At 41.8% G+C, this 25,382-nt stretch overlaps 1 protein-coding gene across 2 annotated transcripts in view; it reads right to left on the reverse strand.

Moving 5' to 3' along the window:
* Window positions 1–4,288: 4,288 nt before the first annotated feature.
* LOC120732176 (G patch domain-containing protein 8) overlaps window positions 4,289–25,382 on the reverse strand; it is a 38,068-nt gene continuing 16,974 nt past the window's right edge. For both annotated transcript variants that reach the window (XM_040029589.1, XM_040029588.1), the window contains exons 3-5: window positions 15,002–15,139; window positions 10,169–10,299; window positions 4,289–9,307 (exon numbers count right to left, since the gene is read on the reverse strand). In XM_040029589.1, coding sequence (XP_039885523.1) covers window positions 5,323–9,307; window positions 10,169–10,299; window positions 15,002–15,139 — 4,254 coding nt within the window. In that variant the 3' untranslated portion in view covers window positions 4,289–5,322. The remainder of the gene's footprint in view (window positions 9,308–10,168; window positions 10,300–15,001; window positions 15,140–25,382) is intronic.

Genomic DNA, 25,382 nt, shown 5'->3' on the forward strand with positions numbered 1-25,382 from the left:
TGAGATGCAGTAAGTTGTTTTTACCTGTGTGCAAAAATGTCTTTGAACACACGGTGCAAAGGTCTCCAATCTCCAGAGAAACCAGTCCATAATTAGGGTGTGTGTCTGTGTGCATTTGTATGTGGGTTTTTTCTTTCTTTCTTTTTTTTTTTTATTTAATAATCGACGGTAATGAGATGAGCGGAGGGGAGAATAATCCTGGATTAACAGCTTAAAAATGCATGTGTTGTCATAACAACCTCCTGATTGGGACTTAATCATTGAAATACAGTCACACAAACACTCATTCTCTCTCTCACACACACACACAAACTCCCCAATCCAGGAACCACCAGTTGTCCGTGCATCAGATCGCTAGATACTCCTAGCTGTGTGCGTGTGCTGTTTATCCTGTGCTGGTGAATGTGTCGTTGACTTAATTAGAGAGTTAAGCAGGGTGCTCCTCTGAAGGGATTAAGGGGGAAATTATCAGAATCTGGAGACTTAATGCTGAAACCAGTTAAACGGAAGCAGGAGGAGGGGGATCAAAGCTCAGAGGAGAAAAGAGTTTGAGAGGTAGTTTGACTGTTTATACGCACATTCACATGTTCATTTATGTAAACTGTCCCCTTGAAGTCACGCTTAAGCACTCATATTTGGTTTACGGTATACAAGCAATTTGTTCACCCTTTCAAAGCTGCTGTTTTTTTGCTCTTTTTGAGTCTTGGGCACTTGGGATGCTGGAGAGGCTCATGGATATTCTGGGATCCTAAGCAAGAGCCTAGGAGGCGACAGAAAATCAGATAAGCAGGACAAAGACGATCGGACAAAATCGTCTCGACTGACTTTAGGATTGACAGGAACTGTGCGTCCCTCATCCCCATCATGTTCTTAACGCTGTGGCTGTGCATCCAAATTGTGAATTAACAACGTAATGCAAGTGATGGTTATCTAACCAAAGGGTTTTCCTGACAGCCATGAATAAAGTGACCTTTATCCTCTGCTGTGAAACCATTTCGCCTATAGAACAGTTTCCTAATAGATGAACTGTGTGCACGGCCTGGAAAACCCTGCTGATGAATTGACACACAAACCCCACAGCTTTGTGGGACTTGTGTGATCATTAAAATATTCAGTGAGGCGCAAGGTTATGTCCGTTATGATTTATTTGACTCTTAAATGTAAGATTTGTTGAGGGAAAACTTTGAGTTTTTTTTTTCCTCATTAGTTTTCTGGAGAAACTCTCGTAAATAACTCTCAGAAAAGTCATCTTCATCATTGATCTGTGTTTTTGGTCAATATGGCTATTTTAGACTCTTCCCACTGCTGCTATTGTCTGAGGATTGAATGGGTTTGTGCATCTCTGCACGCTCGCAGTTTGTGTGTGTGTGCATAGTAATCTTTGGTGGGAACATCTGTCTCTCAGAGATAACATAACCGAGGAATTAGGCATGCTGTCTTACCACCGAGCATCACATCTCACTATTACAGCCCCCTAAATTATACCCTATTATACCTCTCTGTGTATATGTGTGTGTGTGTGTATGTGTGCAGATGAGTGTAAGCAATGTGCTGACAGTGTCATGTCCTTGGGGGACTGTGCCACATGTTAGAGTATCGCTTAGCCCACCACCTCCCCTAATCCTTAAATCCATTGTAGACCAAAATTCACATAGTCATTTCCACATAATACAAGTCTTACGCAAACAAGTTTTGACTCAACGTGAAAGCCAAGCAAAAAGTAAATAATTGAAATAACACAAAAAAATAGACTAGCAATCTCTATGATAAATTGGCTTTACATGGTTCAGAATTATACACAGTAATGCAACGTTTTTGATGTAAAAGCTCTAAACAGCCTGGATCCGCTTAGCTTTCCATATATTACACCTGTCTGAGCAGTATCTCTTATGCATCAGTGGTGACAGATTACTCTTTGAAGTGTACTCTTTTATGGAAGTTCAAAAGCTCACAAAAGCTAACAAGGTGATGCATCAAAATCACAGAAAATTCAGAGTCCTATATGATAAAATATGTGATTAAAGGATCATCTCGCTATTCAACTCACGAAAAAGGGAATTTCTACCCTCTTCTTCTTCTTTTTTACATTATTTTCCTTTTTGCTTCAGTGTCATTTGGTGGTTGAGTAAAACAGTTAGAATAATACCCTTGCTGTTAGTATAACACCTACACCTAGGAGTCACAGAGATCCAGTAAAAAGAGGGAAAATTGGAGAGAAACTGTATTACAGTCTCTTTTACAGCACAAGGAAAACTTTTAATGAATGTCACTGTGGGGGGAAGAGGAATAGGAAGGGCGCTGTAATAATAACACCACAAAAGCACATTGCACTGCAAAGGTCTGTGCAGTACAACAGCATTCAAACATGTAAAAGATATGGTCTGAATGAAGGGAATTGAGATGACAAAGTGTAATGGTGCCTTTCCTTCTGCACAGTCAGAGAACAGCCGGGGGAGCTGAAGGCAGCCCCACTGACCTGGTTGAATCAAAGAGAAGGGTAGGAGGCGAGATCGCAAAAAAGGGAAAGAAAGGAAGCGAGCAAGAGACGGGGAAGTGTCTCATTTATACAACACTGCAATTTAGGTCGATGGAGCATTTCAGTAGCCGTAAGGGGCTCTTTTTGCTCAGTGCAATCTATAGCCTACCCGCAATCTAACAATCAAATGCGGTGCCAATAGAGGCGACCCTGCCTCAGCAGTGAGCTCTCTGTGACTGCTGGTGGATTTTGACCGAGTGCCAGCTTTAGTTTTTATTCCTCATTAATTCTCAGAAGCGATTGACTGAAGAAACCGCTTCCTCTCCATCATAAATCAACTCACACTCCTGAGTGTGTGTGTGTGTGTGTGTGTGTGTGTGTGTGTGCTCACACAGCAGCAAAACATGTACACACCAGGGGGCGAATCTTGGGGCTTAGGTAATGGTTTAATCAGTCACTGACAGAAAGTACAGTGATATTGCGATTGCTAATTTTCATGTGACCCCAGTTTGGATAAGTGTGTGCGTGGGAGCCTAAAAATCTAGTGATATAATAATGTGAAGATTCCGCTATTGCCTCGCTATTCATGGATAAATAGGCTTTTGAAATGACACGCTGTGTTTAGCGTTCAATCTCCACCTTTTAGGTTCTTTTGTGTGTGACTGTTTTCATGGATTTCCCCATTAGAGAGTCGGAGTTATGAACTGGAGCAGTTTGCTTTTATATGATCTCTGTGATTATCAGCATTTGAGGACGCAGAAGTTGCAGCACATTTGAGTGTCTCCAAATTAAACTCTGGGAAAGAATGGGGTAATAGTGTGTGTGCGTGTCAGAGAGGGAGAGGTAGCGATAGAAAGGTTTGATGCTGTAACAGCTGCTAATTATTGCTGCTCTATATTTCACACAGTCTGTTTGATCTCCGGTCCTGTGGAGAGAGATAGGGATTCTCGGTTTCTGTTTCTCCCAAATTCGCGCGCTTTACACACAGGCTCAAGGGTCACAGGGAGGAGAAAGCAGACCCGTGCTCTAATTACCGAATCTCTGCAAGAGATGACTTATTTGTAGCCAACGCTTCAGGACAGAAAGTGTACATTTTGTGTATTGCTTTTGAGCCTGTATTTATGTCACCCCTTGCTGAAGCCCCCCTCATGTGTTGGGCTGTGTTCACTGATATCACGGAGGGCAAATCAATCCAATCTCTCAAAGCGCTCTGGGTAGTCTAAGCCCATAGACCATCTGGATACCGCTCTGTTCTCTTCTGTGTTCTGCTCCCCGAGTGCCGGCCGCTGCAGTGATCAACTATTTGGCAAGCAGCTTTGACACATCACCAATCACCAGGCTTGAATACATAGCAACAGTTACCAGCATCCATAACCCTTGGCGAGATATGTAAGAAAGTCATCTGTGTGTGTGTGTGTGTGTGTGTGTGTGTTTATTCTTGTTTTAGTGATTAAATAAGTTTTTTCTTCTATATACACTTTTAAAAAGTGTTGTTTTGAAACAGCTAGATGGTGAAATTTGGTTAAAGAATAAACAGATCTTTAAAAAATTGTAAAGGATAATAAGATGTACAGAATGTTTCGAGTCTTCTTCTACGGCTGACAAAAGAGTCACAATTAGTTTTTCTTTCGTGCCTCTGGGATGGTCAGGACACACAGTAACTGCTTTCCAAATCAACAAATTGCTGCATTTCTAAAAAACATTATGATAGAATAAAAATATAATAATTTTGTACCATTTTAAAATCATCCATGTGCACTCTTTGACAAAGGCTTGCATGAAAGATGTAACCACTGCAGAAAAACCATGCAGTATTAATTCTTAATTTGGACTTCATCAACAAGAATAAGACGGGGGAGGGAAAAAAAAGCATGAAAGCCCATTTATTTTCACTCACGCTTTATTGTAACTTATCAGATTCATTCATTTCTGTCTTACAAACTGATTTGTTAAATGCTTCATGGAGGAAAAAAAAAAACAGTTTTTAATGTCACACATGGAAGGTTGTGTAAAAGGTCTATCACTGAAGCCATGGAGTGTGGGGTAAGCATTGTACTACTGGTCAAGGTTAAATTCACATTTTATTTTGGTGTTTCTCATCATTCTAATATTATCATATACTGTCAGAATATTTACACTATAGAGAAAAAGCAGGTCTTTACACGTGTCAGATATGGAAATTAGATGTTGTTCTTCCTGCTGTGAATGAGTGTGTGTCATCAGAATTACCTTACACCCGCACATACAGTCCACAAGAAGGTTAAAATGTCTTTGCCATATTCACCGGCCACTGGAGCGTTATTTATGTTAGCTGAAAGTCACTCTCTAACTCAGATAACCTGTATGAAATGGAGATAAGGGGAGAGTATTATCACTGTCTCTGTCCCTGGCATGAAGGATACTTCAAAAGGCAGCTGGTCTGTCTGTGGTTCAGAAGGAAAGAGAGAAGATGACACAAGCTTAGCTTGTCTTTGAATAGCAGGTGCACCTTTCTCTTTATTTTGCTTGTGAATGAGGAATGATGGAAAAAGCAAGGGATCAAAGTCTGTTCTTTCACTGTCTGTTTAAACACAGCAAAGGCTAAATGGAGAAACAAATTCTCATTTGAAAACAGTCAATAGTTTGGCTGTTTGTGTGTATGCATGCGAACGAGCGTGTGTGTCTTGGTGTGTATCTGTGTCTGAAGGCATATGTGCAATAAGAGTTGGAGTTGATACTACTAAAAGCACTGACACGTCCCGATTTCAAATAGCAGGCCTTTCTTCAAACCAAACATTCCTCTTTTCTCTCTCCCACAAGCCAGTGCTGCCAAGAAAGATTAATAAACACGGCACCCACTCTCAAAATCATAACGCCTTCTGTTGAAACTTCACTGGCCACGATCTGTCCATGATAGGCTGTGGATTCAAGGGTTGCAGAGCTACTGGGGAGAGTGGAGAGATTGGGGTTGCGTGGAAAGTGGGCGACTGGGGAAGGAGAAGGGTGGGAGGATGTGATAGCAGGATGGAGGGAAACAGGGAGGAGATGGAGAAAGGGGCGAAGTGAAGATGATGAGGGAGGGAAGGGTGGCGAGGGGGGAGGGGGTGAGGAAGTGGAACTGGCTGTGGGTGGATGGCAGGAGAGGGGGGTGAGCTGGAAGTCGAGGAAGAGTGAGGGGGCATGGATAGGCCTGTGTGCTGTAAAATGATGTGATGGAGATTCGAGAGAGGGGAAGATGGTGCGAGTGGGGTGAGGTTTGGGACACCCAGAGCTATGGGCTGACTAAAGTTCTCTTGTGGGTTGACGTGTGGAAGTGGGAGACTGACCTGGAGGGTGTGGTGTACTTGCTTATGCATCGTGTCTGTGTGAATTAACTGGGCTTGAGGCTGCGGAGATGAGTATTGCTCCTCTGAATTCCCACAGTTCTCTGTCTGCAGGTTGTGTGTGTAGTTTGCCTGCGTGTTTTTGTCTGTGTTTTCTTGTATGTTTTCCAGGACTTTCTGCATGTGCTCTCTTGCCTGCTCTTGCAGGAGACGATATTTGTCCATCTCTTCAGCGGTAAAGCTGATCGGCGGAGCTGTCTCTCCACCTGTCTGTTCATCGTCAGTTCTAATCTGTGATGGGCAGGCATTTGGCATGCTGCTGGGATTTGACCCAACTGGAGAACATTTCTGACTGTCAGTGGTTGCTCCAGGATCTGTGCCACAACTCTTAGCTTCCTCTTCCTCTTCTCTCTCCTTCTCCTGACTCTTCTCAAGCAGCCCCTTTTTCTTCTGAGCCTTTCGCTGAATTGCAGGTAGTTTTCCTATAAGGGGCAGAAGCAACCTAGATGGTTTTTGTAGCAGTAACTTACTGGGGGATAAAGCTGAAAGGGTTGTGCCTGGGCCCCTCATGTTGACAGAAGCAGAGGGCCCTTGGCTAGACTGTGAATCCTTTAGCTGTGAAAGACTTCGGTCACAATTATGTGTGTTGACACTTGGAACTGTCGGTGAAAAAGTGGATCTGTTGGGAGATGAATGTGTGAACGGGCTCGAGGAGAGGGCAGATGAAATGGACGTGAGGCTGCTCTGCTTTTTTGCCTGCTGACTGGCCTCTGCAGCCCCCGAGGACGTCTTGCAGGAGCTAACTGTCAACCCATCCATAGTGACTCCTGAGCAGGTGCTACTCCTGCTCCACTCCCAGCTCAGCTCAGACATGTTGGTGCTGCTACAAGGGCTGCAAGAGCGTGGGCTGTGGCATCTGCTGTCCTGTGTGTTGATCACACTCTGGCAGCTGTACGTCTGTCTGCTTGTCCACCACTCAGGGCTCGAGAAGTGTGTTGAACTTGAGCGTCTGGTGCCTGCACATATCCTTGCACCGCCCGGGCTGTCTCTGCTGTCAGCTCCTGTCCTGGAGCCTGATGTGGACCTGTGTGTCCCCCTGTCTTCCCAGCTGTCACTGCTGCCCCATGTCCATCTATCCCAGTCGACATCTTCAGTGCTAAGATGTCTGCGCCTTTTGCCCCAGCGCTTAGGACTGGGGCTAAACCTTGCAGCCTTATCCCACTCCACTGCTCTGCTCCTCGAGCTCCACCCAGTCCTTGACCTCACCTCCTCACTACCTCCAGGACAGGCCCCTCTCATCCACTCCCACTCTTCTGTACCTGAAGTCAGGCCTCTGTCTCGGCCACCTGAATGCCCTTGTGCTTCCCTCCCCCTCTCCTCCCAGAATTCACGATGCCTCAAACTCTTCCTCTTACTATGAATGAATTTCCTGTCCCCGTGGAGGAGTTTTCGCTTTTTCATCGAGCTGTTACAGCAGCTGTTGTCAGGGTAACAGCAGTCAATGAAACTCCTGGGGTTGCTATGGTGACCCCTTTCCCAAAACAGCTTTGAGTTACATCCTGGTGAGAAGGAATGTAAGGAGAAGTGAGACCGCCAGGGAAAAGTCGCCGCGTCTCCGTCTCGCTTTCCCTCCTTCTCGGTGTCTCGGTCTGCTGTGTGTCTGCTGAGATGGGAGTAGACGCTGGAGTGTTCTGCCTGCTCTCTGTCTGGCTGTGACTGGCATTCAGTGCTGTGGCTCCTATGAGGCCTCCTCTTCCTGACAGAGACAGATACTGGCTCAGCCTCACATCTCCCCAGGAGACAGCTGCTCCCTGCTCCCCCCACCTTCCTCATCCTCGTCTCTCTTTGCCTCCTTTTCTTTCCCCATCTCCCTCCAGTTTCTCCTCTCCTCTCTCTTCCAGTGGAGACTGTAGAGATAACACTCCTCACTTTGCACCTTGCTGATTGGCGCTTGTCTGAAGTTTTTTCCTTCTCAGCCATCTTTCTCTTTCCCAGCTTGTGTTTCTTTGTGCTGGCTTTCCTCTTTTTGTGTGATACTTCAGAGACACCCACATACGGCTGTGGAGCACTGGCACACTTGCACATTGTCTCACTCCCACACTCACACCTGGATGGACTGATGCACATCTCCTGTGTGCCAGGCTGGGTGACAGACTCTAATTTACAGCTCAGGGCTGTGATGGCTTTCTCCCTGATCCCTCTCGCACCCTCTAATCTGCCTCCCAGAGGATTCTGGAAGTTTGTATCAGAGCTGTCACTATGAGTGGGGTCAAATGGATGGGGAGCTGCCCGCATGCAGTTCTCCATACTTAGCATGCATCGTTCTTTTTCTGGTCTTCTTTCTGATGATAAAAGGTTTTTGTTCTTTAGGAACAGGTGTGCTTCTGTCTCCACATCGATATGTTGCTCTGCTTTGAAAATTTCTGCAGCTTTTTTCTCCCTGTGTGCTCTCAACTCTTGTCTTATCTGTCTTTGTAAACACGATTGAGTGTCTGGTTTAAGAATAGCTGGTGTGCGTAGTTTTGATTCACCTGAAAGGGAACACAACTGATTTTGTTGTGAGTCCTTCAGATTCTCTGTGACTTTTTCTGGCCGTTGAAGGTTCAAGCAGAGCGGGTTGCAGCTGTAGGAGATGTGTGGTTGAGACTTGGTGAACTTAAGCAAACTGACAGGCCATCTCAGACGGGTAGAGCCATCCTTCCCGAGCACACACACATCCTGACTCGCCTCCCGCTCGCTCTCCGTTTCTTGCTTTTCCTCTGACTTGCTTTCTGTGTGTTTGGTATCCGTGTGTGCTACTGCTGATCCTATGCCCCATACGGTCACCTGAGACGCTGAGAACAGCGAATCATGACTCTGATTATCAGGTGCTGATGTGGAAATAGGAAAGTGTTCTTTTACTAAGTCTCTTTTTTCAACCTGTTCCTCCTCCTTTGTGGCCTCTCTTGGGAACGGGTGCATGTCGCTTGGTAAGACACTGTCAGCTCCAGACTTATCCTTTTTTTCACTTGCGCTGTGTTTCCTCTCATCTGCTACCCCAATTTCCCTGTCAATATCTTCAATTATTCCCCTTATCCTTTCTTTCATTTGTTCCCTCTTCTCTCTCTCCTCCTCCTCCAGGTCTGAAAAAACAGAGGCAGAAGGCTCCAGCCTAGGCCCCCTGCGTGAGAAACAGAAGGATACTCCAAGTCTGCCTCCCACTCTCCCCTGTGAAGAGAGAGGCAGCTGAGGATACAGGCTGTGGCAAGACTGGGGGCTCACTGCAGGAGTGTTTGTATCGGCTGTCTCAGTCACTAGTGGGGATTCTGCTAGAGCAGTGGCCGGTGGTACTTGGGAAACAGAGTTGCACAGATTTTCTGACGGGTAGCTGACAGTAGTTGTCCTGGGCTGTGTAGAAGTGGATCGCTGGGGCTGGCACAAGGGTTCAGGTTTGTCCTTAGGGCTGCGGTCTCTTTGTGTCACATCTTTATCACGCTTCTGACTCACAGCTCTGACTGTGCGTCTTAGGCCATAGGTCCTTCTTTGGACTCTGCAACGAGATGTGATAGGACAAGCATATGTGACTTTAGCTGATAATACTTGTCTAAGTTTTCCTGGCATCACTCTAGATTTACACAAAGCCACTTACTGTGGCATCGTTTTTGGGTGAGGTTATGCACCAATGCAAACTTTTCTACCACAGCTCAAAGCTGCTGTTACGACACTTACTCTTAAATTTAATGCAGCCATGAAAACATTAATTGTTTGAATAATATGGAAATCGATAGAGTTTTAGACGAATAGATGACAGAGTATATAAAAAGGAAAGGGACCTAAATTTTTAGTATAGACTCTATCTTTATAACCTAACAAGGAAAAGGATAAAGAAAGCAAGAAGAGAAGGAAAGGAAAGGTGCGTTCTATTGGTAGTCACAGTAATGCTGTTCACATATTGCTACCTGATTATAGAAAACACATTTAATTGCACAGGGAATAGTTGCAATCAAGTTGATTATTGCATGATGTATTGTCTTATTGTATTAGTTGTTTTGATTGCTTTAGGTGAGCAAGGCGGGACGCAAGTTTCCTCTCACAATTCACTTTGCTCATTTTATTTACTCATGGTTATTCTGCTGCTAATTTTTCACTAAAACCTCATGTCCTCCACCTACAAATGAATCAGATGCTCCGAGTGTCAGCAAGAGTGTGTCTTCATGATATATTTACTTCACCTGTGGACCTGTGGCCTAGCTAAGCCAGCTGAGCGCTCTCACATCTGTGGACGCATCCATCAAACCTACGAATTGTTGACTGGATGTGACGCACTCTGACCCCCTCCCCCAGGACTCTTGCCCCTGGTCTCATTACACACATGCTGCCACATGCACGAATACACACTCCGCCCACTCACCGCTGAGTTTCCTGTTGCAGCTGTGCGAGCTGGTGCAGACGCCGAAGAGCCTTCTCCTGCTTGCGCTGGTCCTTCCATGATTTTGAGGCTACGTTACGAGCAAACTCTCTGTGCTTGAGCTCCTTCAGCCTCTGCAGGAAATGGCAATAAAGAGATAAAGAGGGATGGAGAGAGGGACAGAATCCATATGTGGATGGAGAGGGGAGATGCAAGGGTGGGAGAAAGAGGAGAAGTAAGAAAGAGTTAGTTTTAGGAAGCTCTCTGCAGGCAGCTGTCTTTCAGATCATACACATCAGTCAGCAGTGTTTGCAGATGTTCTCCTCCAAACCTCGTGTCCAATTAACTCCATTCAGTCTTCAAGAAAGGACCCTTCCTTCAACACACAGCTTGAAACCAAACACCAAAACTAGTGAATAGTAGATTACATGTGCGGTTGAGATGAGCGGAATAGGCAGTTTCATGATGCTGCTGCTCTTTCTGAACCATTAGAGCGACATTTTTCATTTTGGTTAGCGCCCTTCAGTCCAACTGTGTGCCATAGATTCAGTTTATTAGTTATCACAGCTCAAATAGAGGTACTTTTGAATCTATGAAACAGGGAAGAAGACATTTTGTTTGATGATCTTAGAATGACACACTACCAAACACAAAGGCACAAGATTAAATGCTGTAAAGGCCTGACATTTTCTTCTAGACTGCTCTTTATGTTGTGTGTGTCTGTGGGCACTTTGTGAGCAAACTGGTTGGTCTTTACCTCCATTATATTACAGGATAATTATTAATTAGTTCAGCTTTACACATGTGTGTATTTATATGAACTTATATGTCTATAGCCATAGGTGCACCAGTTCTCTTGGGGAAACAATGATTCATGCGCCTCTCTCCAGTTTCCATTTTCTGACACACTTTAATCCCTTCTTTATCCATGCTTGGCAGGTATATGTGCACGGATGCTGGTGTCTTTCTTTTTGTCTGTGCATGTCTGAAGGGTAAGGAGGGACTCGGGAGTTTGGGGATAGCTGCAGTATTGTGCACCACCATCCATCCTATTTCCCCTTTTTATTGAATCACATATTCTCATAATCTCAGCTGCTCCATAGCTTACGCATCCAAGATTTGTTGTTTACAATATATACTCTTATCCTGTAGTGCAAGTTGCGACAGGATTACACTGCACTCATTTTTAGATTATGTTATACCATTATCTTATCCATCCACGCAATATGTGTCACACTCAAACACACACATGCACACACGCACGCATGCATCAGATTAGGCTCTTACGCATCAGATTTTTTTATACAGTCACTCTCTTTCACACCCAGATGCTGTGCAGGAGCGGACAGTTTTCAGGTTAATCCCAGCTGAGTCTTGCACAAGCTGGTGTCTTTTTACATTATCACTCAATGCTTAGCATCCATATGTCAGCTCACTGAAGACAGCATTAGGTATATACCATAGAATCAACACTCATGCGGGTTCGTATTCTTTAAAGACACTATCTAAGTTCTTGTGGAATGTCTGCAGATGTGAGCAATCATATGCTAGTGTACATCAAAAAGCCCTGAGTCGTTGTGATGCCAGTGGTATTCTATGGGAAATATTAATCTTGTTCAAGCACGGAGGCATTCATAATGAACAACTGTGAATGGAGCCAGCAGGCCTAAGGATGAAAAATTTGTTGCACTGCATTGTGCTATAAAAAAAGAGTTGTTGTACTGTAAATGTCAGTGGCAATGCCTGAGAGAGAGAGCAGTCTGTAATAGATGAAATATATGAGGATAAATACTTCCTGCTTCCTGCCGCATTTGCACTCTTCCAGGTTATTGTTCTCTCTTAAACCATGTCCTACTGCAGGCAGACCTGAAACTATATTTAGAGACAAATCAAATATTGCACACAGTACCATTTTGGCTCAATACACAGGACAGACATACTTCAACTTTAAAAGTGGCTACTTTTGTCTTCAAAGTTGATGTCATGTCCCCAACTGCAGGAAATGATGTTCCTGCTCTCCAACATGCAAGCCTTGCTATGTGCTGTGAAGCTCAATGCGTCTGTCAAAGCTTCGATCAATATTCCTTTAGATGTGTTAAGGAGTGCTCAGGCTGAGGCAACTATGGATGAGTCAGAGTTGATTCATATCCACTAGGGCCCTAGAATGAAGGATGATGTATTCTTAGGTAGCATTTGAGTGGCCATGCTAATGGGCTGATTGCCTTTTATTTAAAAGGGAGTGTAATTCTGTTGTAATGAGCAATTTCTGTAATCGGCAGTAAATGCTGATAAAGCCCTGTATTCAGACATGTTTATCCCTGAATCGATGACAGCGAAAGAAGACAGAGCAAACGCAATCAGCTTCCATTCTCCAAAGCCAATACTCCTGCAGGGAAACTGTCTTCAGCTAGAATTTCATCTGTTGTCTGCTCTGTGGGCAGAGTGTACATGCATTTCTGTACTTGTGTGTGCGCGCGTGTGTGTTCCTACAGCGCCAGTGGCTACTGTCAGCTCAGTGCCTCATGCAGCTCGTTTCATGTGCCTGCCGCTGGCTAAAACAAAGCATTAACATTGGCCTGCAGTTGCCTCAATTTATTTTCAAAGAACAATGACAGAGGAGGAACAGTCTTATTTAATGTTTATTTCATGATACATAGTGTGGGTGTTCAGAAGTGGGAAGCGGCTTGGCTTGTTTGAGAGATTGCCTGCATTTGAAGATGAGTGTGTACACGGGTAAGTGCATGTCTGTATGTTTGCGCGTGCAAGTGTACGCCTTGGCAAGACAACAGATAGCTGTAGGAGAATGAGCTATCAGAAGAACCTACAGCTTGTTAGTCCAGAGTGGAGGTTGTGTATGAAAATGGATGTGAACGCAGAATGCAGAAGAAAACCTGCTGCTGAGGCTTTTTCTAATGGTCCATTGGCCTTATCTTGTCCAAACTGGAATAATGGAATCATACTTAAGCTATGACTAATAGCTCTGTGTTATTTGGTACTGAATATTTTTCTTTTTGAAGGAAGTACAAGCTGAGGAATAAAGTGAATTTTAGATGCATTTTTATGTACCAGTGACATACAAATCAACAGCTCTGAGATTTGGCCTAGAGGTAAAAAAAGAACTATTCTATCATGAATTTGTGGCTTACAAGCCTGGTGTACATCTGCAATACTGTGTTGTATTTGTTTAAAATAGTCATTTTATTTTTCATGCAGTAATAACTCAGAAGCTATGTTGAAATTTTCCTGGAAATTCCTGGAGACCCTTTTAAGCACTCATACTAAACACTGTATTATCACCTTATTTCTAAAATTAGGAGATTTGCTTTGCTTTTAATGCTCTGCTAAATCATTCTCCCTATTTGGTTCACAGAGACATTAGATTCCAAATTACCAAATTAGTGTGCTGTTACTTCTGTTATCGGGGATTTTCTGATATGTGCAACACAATGAAAGCCAGCCAAAGACACAGACCTAGAATCTCAGCTGCATACAAAAACTATGACACCATCAAGAACACCGAACTTTCCAATATTTGTTATCTTAACCTCACTGTCTGCAAATATTTCTCTAAACTATATCTGAAAAATGTATTTTGAACAGCTTCTGATGTGTTAACTGAAAATAAACAACACGCTGTTTTTGCTTCAAACCTTCATCCAGCAAACCTCTCAGCTTCGAGGGGAAAACCCCGGCTATGCGGCCCGGCCAGTCAGTCAGTGAAAGTTGCCCCATTAGTGATGATGCTGGTGACTTTTTCCGTGTTTAGCCTGTGGTGATGGTGCTGTGTGGATTGCAATCGATTGAGTGTTTCTTGTAAACCGAGTCGAGTTTTTACTAGAAATGTGATCATTTACAAAAGGTGCTATAAGTGAGTATTCATCTGTTGGCATTGCTATTGAGCTACAGTATTTCAAAGAATGCACAGTCTGACTTCTTTGAGATAAAAATCAATAGGTAGATAAATGACCCCCCGCCCTTTTTTTTGCTTGAAAATCTAGAAGTTTTGAAACAAGATAAAGTACAAGAAAATTTTGGACTTCGCCCCGGTTTTTGCATGCTGCTTGGATAAAGTTCTTAACATTTGTCAGATCACTGACAACTCTATTGGGTCATAACAATGTCCCTATTTGCCATCACACAATAAGAAAGGCTTTGTGAATAACTTTTTACTTTCTGATAATTCCCATTAATATTACCTTTTTTGATTCATGCCCAGTTTGCAAAGTTATAATGCACATTGTCAGACAAAATGACCCATTTATTAATATCTGTAAACATAAAACTTGTTGTAGCAAAATACTTATTTACTGTGTATGTCTAGTATATACAGTACCACAGTTACTTTATTAACTCTACTATAGCATTTATACTAGAGACTCGTTTTTTATTATTATCTTGTTTTTATTAAAGCGTCTTTGGATATTTGCTTTAGGTGCTACGACTTCAATTACCCTGTGCTGGATCAATGTGGGCTATTTAATTTTATATCAGCCTGTTCAACTGGAAATCTAAAATATAATTGGAGTGCTAGGTGTGTGCGTATAGGCTGTTTGTGTTTGCTTGTGTGCTTTCTTCAAGTTGAAGTGTGCCACCTCAGTATGTGTGCTTGTAAGAAATGATGCGGTTGTCACACTCCTACTGTTACCTGGTGAGAAACTGTGCCCAATGGGCAGACTGACATGGACATGTAAAGCAGCTTTCCATCAAAACGCATAATACTAACACACCCAAACTCTACAAGAAAATACGGTTAAAAAGAAAAAAGAGAGAGAGATAGAGAACCTGTGTGTTAGTTTTTGTGTCCCTACACAGTGTGTATGTGTGCATCTCATGTACCTGTTTGTGTGCATGGTCGTAGGAGTTGATGTGGTTGTCAAACTCCTGGTGTCTGAGGTACTGCTTGTCACACAGCTCACAGTAGAAAAGAGCCTTCAGATCCTCCACCGAGCAACCCAAAGCCCTCTCCGTGCATTCCTGGAGAAAGAGATGGGAAGAATGAGTGAACGTGTTGGACGGATTGGGAAAGAGAAATGAGAAAGACTCAAGCTAGAGGCATAAACAGACAGTGATATAAAGGGTTAGAGAGGTAGAGATAGAGAGCAAGAGGAGTCAGGGAGTGGGGAGGGGGGAGGGGGGATCAAGAGAATGGAAGATTGTTAGCCATTTAGAGGAAATCTGCATCCCAGAGAAATCAGCAATATTAGCCTCTGCATGTGCTCTGCATAAAACTGTTAAACGGCTTGCCATTAAAGCATGTTGCCTTTGCTGCCACTGCTGGAGGCTGGACAAAGCCCTGTGCTCATGGCAACTTGAGCCTGGGGACACGTTTAATACAGCCGCTATAATAGAAACTTGTGTATGTGCTAAAATGGCAAATAGTCTGAATCTCTCTGTGAGGAAACTGATGTTTGACAAATGACACCCCCCCCCAAAACAAAAAAACCCCCTAAGCATCTGAAACGCACAACTTGGACTTTTTGTACAGACAAATACACACAGAGACATGCAGGTAAATAGCACATGGATAGAGATACAGATACACAACCGCTATGCAAATGGCACACGGACCTTAGGGAGTAAATCGCTTGTCTGCATGCTCACATCAGCCAGAGGGCCTTTTTTATGGTCTGAATACATGCACAGTGTTGTGTACAATAGATGTGTATGCTTCCTTGTGTGTGACTGTGTGTGTGTGTGTTGAGGAGTGTGTGCATTCATGCCATGCTCTGCTTCAGAATGTAATTTCCCTGAGGCTAGGGGCTGCCAATAAACACTATTGAATTCTGTTCTACACTGACATGATGGGAATTTAATTTGAGGTTGTCACTTCTTTCTCTCTCTCTCTCTGCTTCTTTCCTTTGCTTCTGTCCATCTTCTATCTCTCGCTCCCTCTCTTTTGTAGCACTTATTCCGTCCCTCCTTTTTATGCTCCTCCTTCAAATCACTCTTCTTCTCTTTCACTTCACACTCCCCACTCCCTTTCATCCTCTCTATTTGCCTTTTTCTCCCTTTCTGGCATCCTCTTTTTTTCTGTTTGAGTCCCGGGTCAGGCAGTGACAGAGTCTATTGGCCCCAATTTGTTTCAGTAATATGCCTGCACACAGGAACAGAGGTGAGAGGAAAAGAAGGGGAGGATAAGAGTGCAGGCAAGAGGAGAAATAACCCCTGCCTGCATCACAAACACACATACAGACTCTCACAAGCACCTCAGCGTTATTATTGCCAGTAACAATCATCATTAAGCGTTATTTGCTACATCCAGGTACTCTACTCACATACATTAACCTGCAAAATAACTTGCTCTTCCTCTGGCTGTGCAGGAATTTATCCAGTATGTGTGAAGGGTAAGGGAGGCTGAAGGACAGGGTGGTAGGACTCTCCTATACTAAAATCAACACAAAGGTAACTAATATGCATTGATCCTGTGACGTTCCAAGAGTGCATGGTATTGATCTGCCTCGCGGGCTTAAGTCACTGCAAGAAAATGATCCAATCACCCGGAGCAGTGCTCATTTGAGCGCTGCCGGTGTGATAAGATTGAGATAATGAATGCTGTGAATTGGTCAACTGTAGGGCTTATGCAAGATTACATAGGAACCGTGTAAGTGAATGTCAGTGGATGTGTGTACATGAGAGGTTTTGTATATATCTCTGTGCGCTTGCCTTTCCCAAACCCTTTCTTCTCACCTCTCTGACTCTGTCAGGATAATTACTTTTAACAACGAGAAAAATATACATAGAAAGACGTGAGAAAAGGTGTGAACGCATCAAAGCCGAAACGTGCACTTAAGTGTGCGTGCGTGGGCCAACTCAGAGGCCATTTGTTTATGTCAGAAGCGTCTTGGCAAGAGGTTGCCCATTTTTCTGCTGAATGCTGAAATCAAGCGCGCTAGCTTTCATTTGGTTTAAATGTTCACATCTCATACAAGTTTCCACTATAGACACTCTTATAGAAACACCTCTACATAGTTAGTCCCCTCTTATACACACACTTATGCATGCACAGTCACACATAATGTGTCAACCTGATATACCGGTGCCAAATTAATCTAGACCTCAATTTACCTCACTGGCATGAATCTGTTTGCAGAATAAGCACAACTGATGTATCTGCAGACCTGAATGGACAGTGATTGTTTGCATGATTATGCGTGTGAGTGTTTGTGCAGAGCTGTGAGCATCCATGCTTTTTTTCTTTTTCTTTGCGCTTATCCACAGTTTGTAGGAGAAGTGCCAATTTATCCCTTTTTATAGCTGAAATTGTGCCACAAATAGGAGTCGTTTTGGACCATGACCAGAGTTTCAGACACACAGTTTAATGTCTTTGAGCTGCTGTGGAAATGAACAGGTCACGCTTAAAGTGTTTTACAGACGTGGTTTGTCAGCATTTGAGAATATGTGCACTGCAAACTAATGATATACAATATATTCATGAAAAATGCCCCCAAACATGAATATCCTTTTGGGAACGTCTGGGAGTTCTAGAGATTTAAACTGTGGCAGCACCTTTTCTGATTCACTGCCATCATTACAGTTCAGACTGCCCCTTTTTTTTCTTTTTGATGACTCCTATGGTATATAAAATCAAAAAATGCTCATTAGCAGTGAACATGCTGCACTGAGGCTTGTGGAGATGATTTTTAAATAACCGTAACTACATTTTTTTTTTTAAATTCTTCATTTCTGAGTTGACCTTCAAGACTGCTGAACAGCACCATAAATCAAAGAACCATATGATAATATGCTTATCAGTGTCATAATGTAACTCTTACATCTTGACATTGAATTGAACTCAGGTGGAACCATGTCAAGGACAAAGAGGAAGCTGGATGAATTTATGAGGTTTTCAAGTAATTAATTAATAAGATTTCCAGCTAAAGACAGCTATAGGATACTTCACTGACTGAGCTGAATTACAGCAGCAAACCATGCAGGCCATAATGAGAAACCTCTTGCAGAATAATTAGGACCCTTTAAAAATACAAAATGGAGTTGGTGGCATATCTCTGAAATATATTATAACTTAAATATGACTCTTTGAAAGCCACTTGAGCTAATTTCAATAGGATAGTCAAATATTTTGAGTCAAAAAAGCAAATTTATGTGGTGTCTGTGTAAGAGTGTATGAGTGGTTATGTATTCTGAAAAATCAAAGAAAACTCGGGCTGAAAACACTTTACTTGAAGCTTTCATTTTATGCTCGGCGTGGTAAACAGTGGGAGAAATAGTCTGTAGTCGTTTACAATTTGTTGTCTGTGTGACTGACGTGACAGTTTGTTATGATTTAATCAAATGCATTATAATAAAGAATTAAAATCTCATTCCCTGCCTGCTGCCCTCGAGCTAAATTGTTTCTCCCTCCTCACTGGTCACTTTCTTGTAAGTTGTAATTAAATATTGAACAACATTCCTGTAGATTCAACTTAGTGATAGAATGAAGAACGGTTACAGGCTTTTGCGCTGATATTATATTAAAGCTATACTGTAACATTATTTTGAGAGCCATTCGCTTCTTTGATCTAATGTAAAACAAAAGTGGTTGTTTGGGTGAGATTTAAGCAGAGAGATCATGACCTCCTCCAAGGACATGATGAATTCACTGCCAGGGAAGTTTCCAAGTGGAGCATGGTCGAAGGAAAAACATTCATTTTTGATAAGGATCGAGGGATGAAGCCAGTCACACTGTCTCGTGAATAGGCGTGCCTATTCACAGCTGCTTGGGGACCCGGGCCCAAAGGGGGACCACAGATTTTATCTCTCGCCAATCTGCATTGACATTTTAGTGGGAAAACTCCCTAATGGTGGCCCTGCTTAGGGTGTGTGCTAAGAACACCAGCTGTTTCAGATTGTGAGCATGTGCTACTGAGCTCTAATAGGCTTTATTGTAAGTTGCTATTTGATGTTATGTTGTACATAGTTATTATTTGTTAATAACCCAGTTGGACATTTGGTCAGGATATTGGCATTTGTTGAAGCTGGCACTTACTTTGTGCCCCACTAGTTAAAACTGTAGACTAAATTTGATAAGAAACACCTTTTTATTTGACTAAAGAAGTGGAATGGCCAAATAAAAAAGCAATATGTTTACACTTACCACATGACACCCTGAGATATACACAGCCAACACAGAGATGTTGATATAAAAATATTGTAATTGTATTACTGCAAATTTCGGAAGCATTTCATGTACTTTTTCACTTTATTTATTTTCTTCCTCTCCCTTTCTCTGTATATTCGTCAGTGTGCTTAAAAATGAACGGGAATAGATACAAATCCGGGTGGAGAGCACTTGAACAGTATTGGAAAACAAGTGCAAATTTGCATCTCCTCAAAATTATGAGGCACTTTGGCTCGGACCTACTCGAATGTAACTGATCAGATGTGATAATTGTTAACAGCACTGCAACACGAGCTTTAATCGCAATCCCGGTTCAGTGTGAAATCCAAAAAATAGGGCGAAACAACACTCGTGCATGCATAATAAATCCACGACAAGAGAGCGAGAGCGAGCCTTGTAGCACAGAACTGATAGAAACAGATTCTCTCTGTTCATATATATTAACTTCCACTGAAGAGAACTTCTACTGCAGGGGGTGGAGGAAAAAATATGGTAAAAACTTGATGAGTATGACCAACTTTGAAGAAACTATTGTTATAGAATTTACCGTCGCAGAGCTGCTGCAGACACAGAGCATACAAAATACAGGCCAATTAGCGGTTTTCTCTTTATTGCTAATTCCGCTTCGCTTATGCATGCCGTCTGTGATGATGCCTTAATCTTACTATTAGAGAGTATATTTTAATTTTTCAATAATGTGCTGTTGTTCTTTTAATTGACTTATATAAAAGGACCGATCACTTTGTTATCAGCTGATGCTCCTGTTTGTTATTCACATAAATGTGTGTATGGCCTATATGAAGCATGATATCCAAAAGTGCTCTCTCTCTTTCTCTTACTGGCTGAAATCTTTTTCTTCTTCTCGTTTGTTCTGGAGGTTTTAGATGTTTCAGCGGTAAAGAGAAGAAAAGGAGACGAGGTGAGAAGCATAAACTATGACAAACAGACATGTGACTTTACAGAACTTCTAATTGTTACCTCTGGTTTTGAGAACAATTCAATAAACAATTCCAAAAGTTTTATCAAGCCCAATTAAATCTTTAATTATCTTCCGCTATAATTATCACCCTAACTTAGCAACGGCAATGAACAGAAAAAAAATTAATTGAAATTAAAAATAATTCAGCAAGTTTTTTTTTTTTGCCTTGTGCTTCGCTCTGCTCTCTCAAATCATTTACATTAATCTGCCACTCTTTTCTCTCTCTACCTGTGTCTAAAGCGCTCTTGTGACGTGTTTCCGTCAGATGCGTTCACACTCGCGCGAGTGCCTGGCAGCGCAGTGAGATTTCCTGCATTTTTTTTCGGTAGCCGGTGACAGTTGTTGACCCAAGGCCTAAATTACTCATTACTGTAATGACCTGTAAAGCTCAGTGGCAGACATTTTTGTGCACAAACATGCATGCCAAGCAGGATAGCTTAGTGTTAATGAGCTGATATTTGCAGCCCCGATGTATCTCCCTTGACTGCCTTTAATATGCCTGCGTGCTCTGTGCTACCCACCCATTTTTCCATTTACTGTGGAACAATCTATGCCCTGGCTTTACGGTGTTTTTGTCTGTGCGCAACTGTCTGATGTTGTTTGTACGTGTGTTTGTATATCTTTGTTTACTCCAGATCGTTACTGCCAGTTAGAGGTATGGCCAAAACAAGTAGATGGAATAACCACAGCCAAAATCACAGATGTGTTGACCATACATATGGTCATTAGGGCTTTTTCACAGCCAAAAGGACAGATGTTTTAGTACCAGTGAGTTTCATAATCTCTCAAACTACCAGCAACTTCTGTTAAAGAGAAAGTAGAAAGGCTAAAATATTTCACAAAGTGAGACTCCAGCAAATAAAAGCACAATGTGTATTCCAGTAAACTTCTGTCAGGTGTGCCATATTTCATTGTTTGTGTGTGTGTGTGTAAACTGTAACTATCTAAAGCACAATCCTCTACACAATGACATCATCAGTGAGTACCGTGAAGTATAACAAATTGTTACCGCTCCTTCTGACCTTTTAAGCTGAGCTGCATGCACAAACCAAACTGAATAAGTAAATAATAGCGAGAGATTTTATTTGATTATTTCTCCTGCCCCCTTTGTTGCCATTTCTGAAACAAAGAATAGATTCAATCCTTAATTTCTTTGCATCCATTGTAGCTGACATGGACATTTATGTTTACTCTTAAATCTGATTCTTATTTTTAATTGTTGCTATTTCAGTCCAGTAAATATTTACACACATATAGCATATATACAACACATTTGTATGGTCTCTCTATGGACTTTGAATGAGGAAAAATGGGAAAGGATAAAATTCCAGTTTTAATTACACATTGGATGTAATATTCACAATAACAATGAACCTCTGTTTTGTCTAGACGCACAAAAAATGAGGAAACTGGACAAGTGGAGGACAAAAGAAAAAGTGAGAGGCCTAAAAAAAATATCTAATGCAGATAAACAGTATCTGAAAATCATGTCCTTCAGAAACAAAAAAAATTCCATTAAAGACCTGACACAGGACCTGAGAGATGCATCTGGCCCATCTGACACCGTCAGAAATGATCTCATTGGACGGTGGATGAACCCATCCTTAAGGAAGGGAAACGAGGAGAAAAGGCTGAGGTATGACAAATTACACATGAAATTTATATAATGCAAAATGACAACAACAGTTGCCTCAAGGCGCTTTATATTGTAAGGTAAGTAAGTAGGGTAAGTATTTTACGGCACCCTACAATAATACAAAGAAAACAGAGAAAACCCCAACAATAATATGTTATTATTTATGAGATGAATATAACAAATAGTTAAATACAGAAAGGTGTATAAACACATAGTGAATGACAAAGGTGACTGAAGAAGAAGCACTCAGTGCATCACTGGAATCCTCCAGCAGCCTAGACCTGTTGCGATCTAACTAGGGATAATTCAGGGTTACCTGATCCAGCCCTAACTGTATACTTTATCAAAAAGGAAAGTTTTAAGCCTAATCTTAAAAGTAGAGACGGTGTCTGTCTCCTGAATCCAAACTATAAGCTGGTTCCACAGAAGACGCGCCTAAAAACTAAAGCCTCTGCCTCCCATTCTACTTTTAAATACTCTAGGAACCACAAGTAAGCCTGTGGTCTGAGAGCAAAGAGCTCTAATGGGGTGATTGGATAGGGTAGTATAAGGTCAGTAAGATTTTTCAAGACTTGTATAAGAGGAGCAGGATTGTAAATTCTGGATTTAACAGGGAGCCAATGAAGAGAAGCCAATATAGGAGAAATGCGCTCTCTGTTTCTCGTACCTTTCAGTACTCTTGCTGCATTTTGGATCAATGGGAGGCTTTTTAGGACTTCCTGATAATAATGAATTACAGTAGTCCAGCCTAGAAGTAATAAATGCATGAACTAGTTTTTCAGCATCACTCTGAGACAGGATATTTCTCATTTTGAATATATTATGCAAATGGAAGAAAGCAGTCCTACATAATTGTTCAATATTGAAGGAATATTGAAGTTGAATATAGAAGCACATGTCCTGGTCAAAAACAACTCCAAGATTCCTCACAGTGTTACTGGAAACCAAGGTAATGCCATCCAGAGTAAGCATCTGACTAGGAACCATATTTCTAAGATTTTCAGGGCCGAGTACAATAACCTCAGTCTTATCTGAATTAAGAAGCAGAAAGTTAGCGGTCATCCAGGTCTTTATGTCTTTAAGACATTCCTGCAGTTTAACTAAATGGTGTGTGTTATCTGGCTTCATGGATAGACAAAGTTGTGAGTCATCTGCATAATGGTGAAAATGTATGCTATGCCTTCTGATGATACTGCCTAAGGGAAGCATGTATAATGCAAACAGAATTGGTCCTAGCATGGAACCCTGTGGAACTCTATAATTGTGTGAAGAGGACTCTCCATTTACATGAATAAATTGAAGTCTATTCGTTATATATGATTTAAACCACTTCAGTGCAGTACCTGTAATACCTACAGCATGCTCTAATCGTTCTAATAGTCTAGCAGGACAAGCACAGAGATGAGTCCACTGTCAGAGGCCATAAGAAGATCATTTGTAACCTTCACTAAAGCTGTTTCTGTGCTGTGATGAGCTCTGAAACCTGACTGAAACTCTTCAAATAAACCATTCCTCTGCAGATGATCTGTTAGCTGTTTGACAACTACCCTTTCAAGGATTTTTGATATGAAAGGAAGGTTGGAGATTGGCCTATAATTAGCTAAGACACCTGGGTCTAGAGATGGCTTTTTGAGTAAAGGTTTAACTACAGCCACCTTGAAGGCCTGTGGTACATAGCTGATTATTAGAAATAGGTTGATCATATTTGCGATTGAAACATTAATTAATGGCAGGACTTCTTTGAGCAGTCTTGTAGGAATGAAGTCTGAAAGACATGTTGATGGTTTGGAGGAAGTAATTATTGAAGTTAACTCAGAAAGATCAATTGGAGAAAAAGAGCCTAAACAAATATCAAGGGTACTGAAAGTAGCTGTACATAATGTTACATCTGTGAGATGATTATGAACAAGTTTTTCTCTAATGGTTAGAATTTTATTTGTGAAGAAATGATTTCTCGAGCTTACGAGTTATCTGCTTTAAAGTGAGTGTTTGAGAGTTACACTAGGAAATCAGGTACTTCTCTTTTTCAGAGGAGTTACAGTATCTAAAGTGGTATGCAGTGAAGAAGTAAAAATATTAACAAGATAATCAACCTCTGTGGGAGTAGCATTCAGATAGCTGCTCTGAATTGTGTTGGCACTGAAGAAGATAACAGTGGATGAATTATATCCTTAAACTCAATTACAGCTCTTTCAGAAAGACAGCTGCTGTGATGAAATCTTTTCCGTACCTCTGTGTAATCCATTATTGTAAATGTAAATGTTATTAGGAAATGATCAGACAAAAGACGGTTTTCAGGAAATACTGTTAAATGTTCAGTTTCTATGTCATATGTCAGAACTGGACTGAATAATCAACAAAAAATACAGTCAGCTTTTGATCTATCATGCAATGTCATCTGGAAAGAGTCTCCTGATTGTTGACAGCATCATGTAAAACACACTGCCATTGCACTAAACGCACACCTGGATAAAAAAACACACACAGTGGAACACCTGCAGTCATGATTGGCATCGGACCTCAAAATAATTGAAGCAGTGTGGGATCATACTGACAAAGAACAGAACAAAAGACAGCAAACAGCCAAAGAAAAGCTTTAAAAGTCCTTCAAGAAGCCTGAAGAACTATTCCTGAGAGCTACTTAAAGAAATGACGAAAAAAGCTTGAGAGTTCAGGCTGTGTTGAAGAATAAAAGTGGCCATAGCAAATTCTGACTTTCAAGCTAGTTGGAAGCAAGTATTCTAGTTTTGCAGTCTATGTTTTATTAAAATGCACGTCAGAAAGCCTAGAATTTGTTACTATGTAAATACTTTCAGTCTATCTGTATGTTTGGCTTTCACACATTTCTAAACAATGTTGATAGATTTTAAGGCAATACCACCCAAACATAAAAGAAGTGAAAAAAATAATAAAAGAACTTTATTCAAAAGCCTCAAAATAGCTGCACTGCTTTTGTGTCGGGCTACAGTAGGGAGTCTGTAGCACCGACAAATTGCAGTGCTCTCCTGTTGAAGCCATAAATCTATGATTAGTCACAAGGCCCAACCAAACGATCACTCAGCAAGCAATCAAAATTTAATTCCCTGTCCATCACAATGCAAGGCCAAAAAGCTCCCACTGCTGATGTGTCCACCCCTCCCTGCCCTCATCCCCTCTGTCTCTCTCTATTTCTCCTCCCTATTCAACAGGGCTACCTTGTTTTCACGGAGTTATTCAAGCGCTCTACCATTGATCAATCCTATTCTGTGCCCACATTTAAAATCTGTCCACCTCTCAACATCGCCACCCTCCTCACTCAATCTCTCTGTGTTCATACCATCCTGAATACAATGTGAACTTAGCCTCTGGCTTGTGCGTCATGAGTTAAACTGATTCACTCGGGTAGAGCATAGCTTACAGACACAAAAAGCAGAGGACATCTTAAGACATTTTCGCCACTTGAACAAACATAACCCATAGGTGCTTTCTAGGATTTTTGTGAATT

Source organism: Simochromis diagramma, unplaced genomic scaffold, assembly GCF_900408965.1.
Source record: "Simochromis diagramma unplaced genomic scaffold, fSimDia1.1 OVJJ01000361.1, whole genome shotgun sequence".
Taxonomy (NCBI): domain Eukaryota; kingdom Metazoa; phylum Chordata; class Actinopteri; order Cichliformes; family Cichlidae; genus Simochromis; species Simochromis diagramma.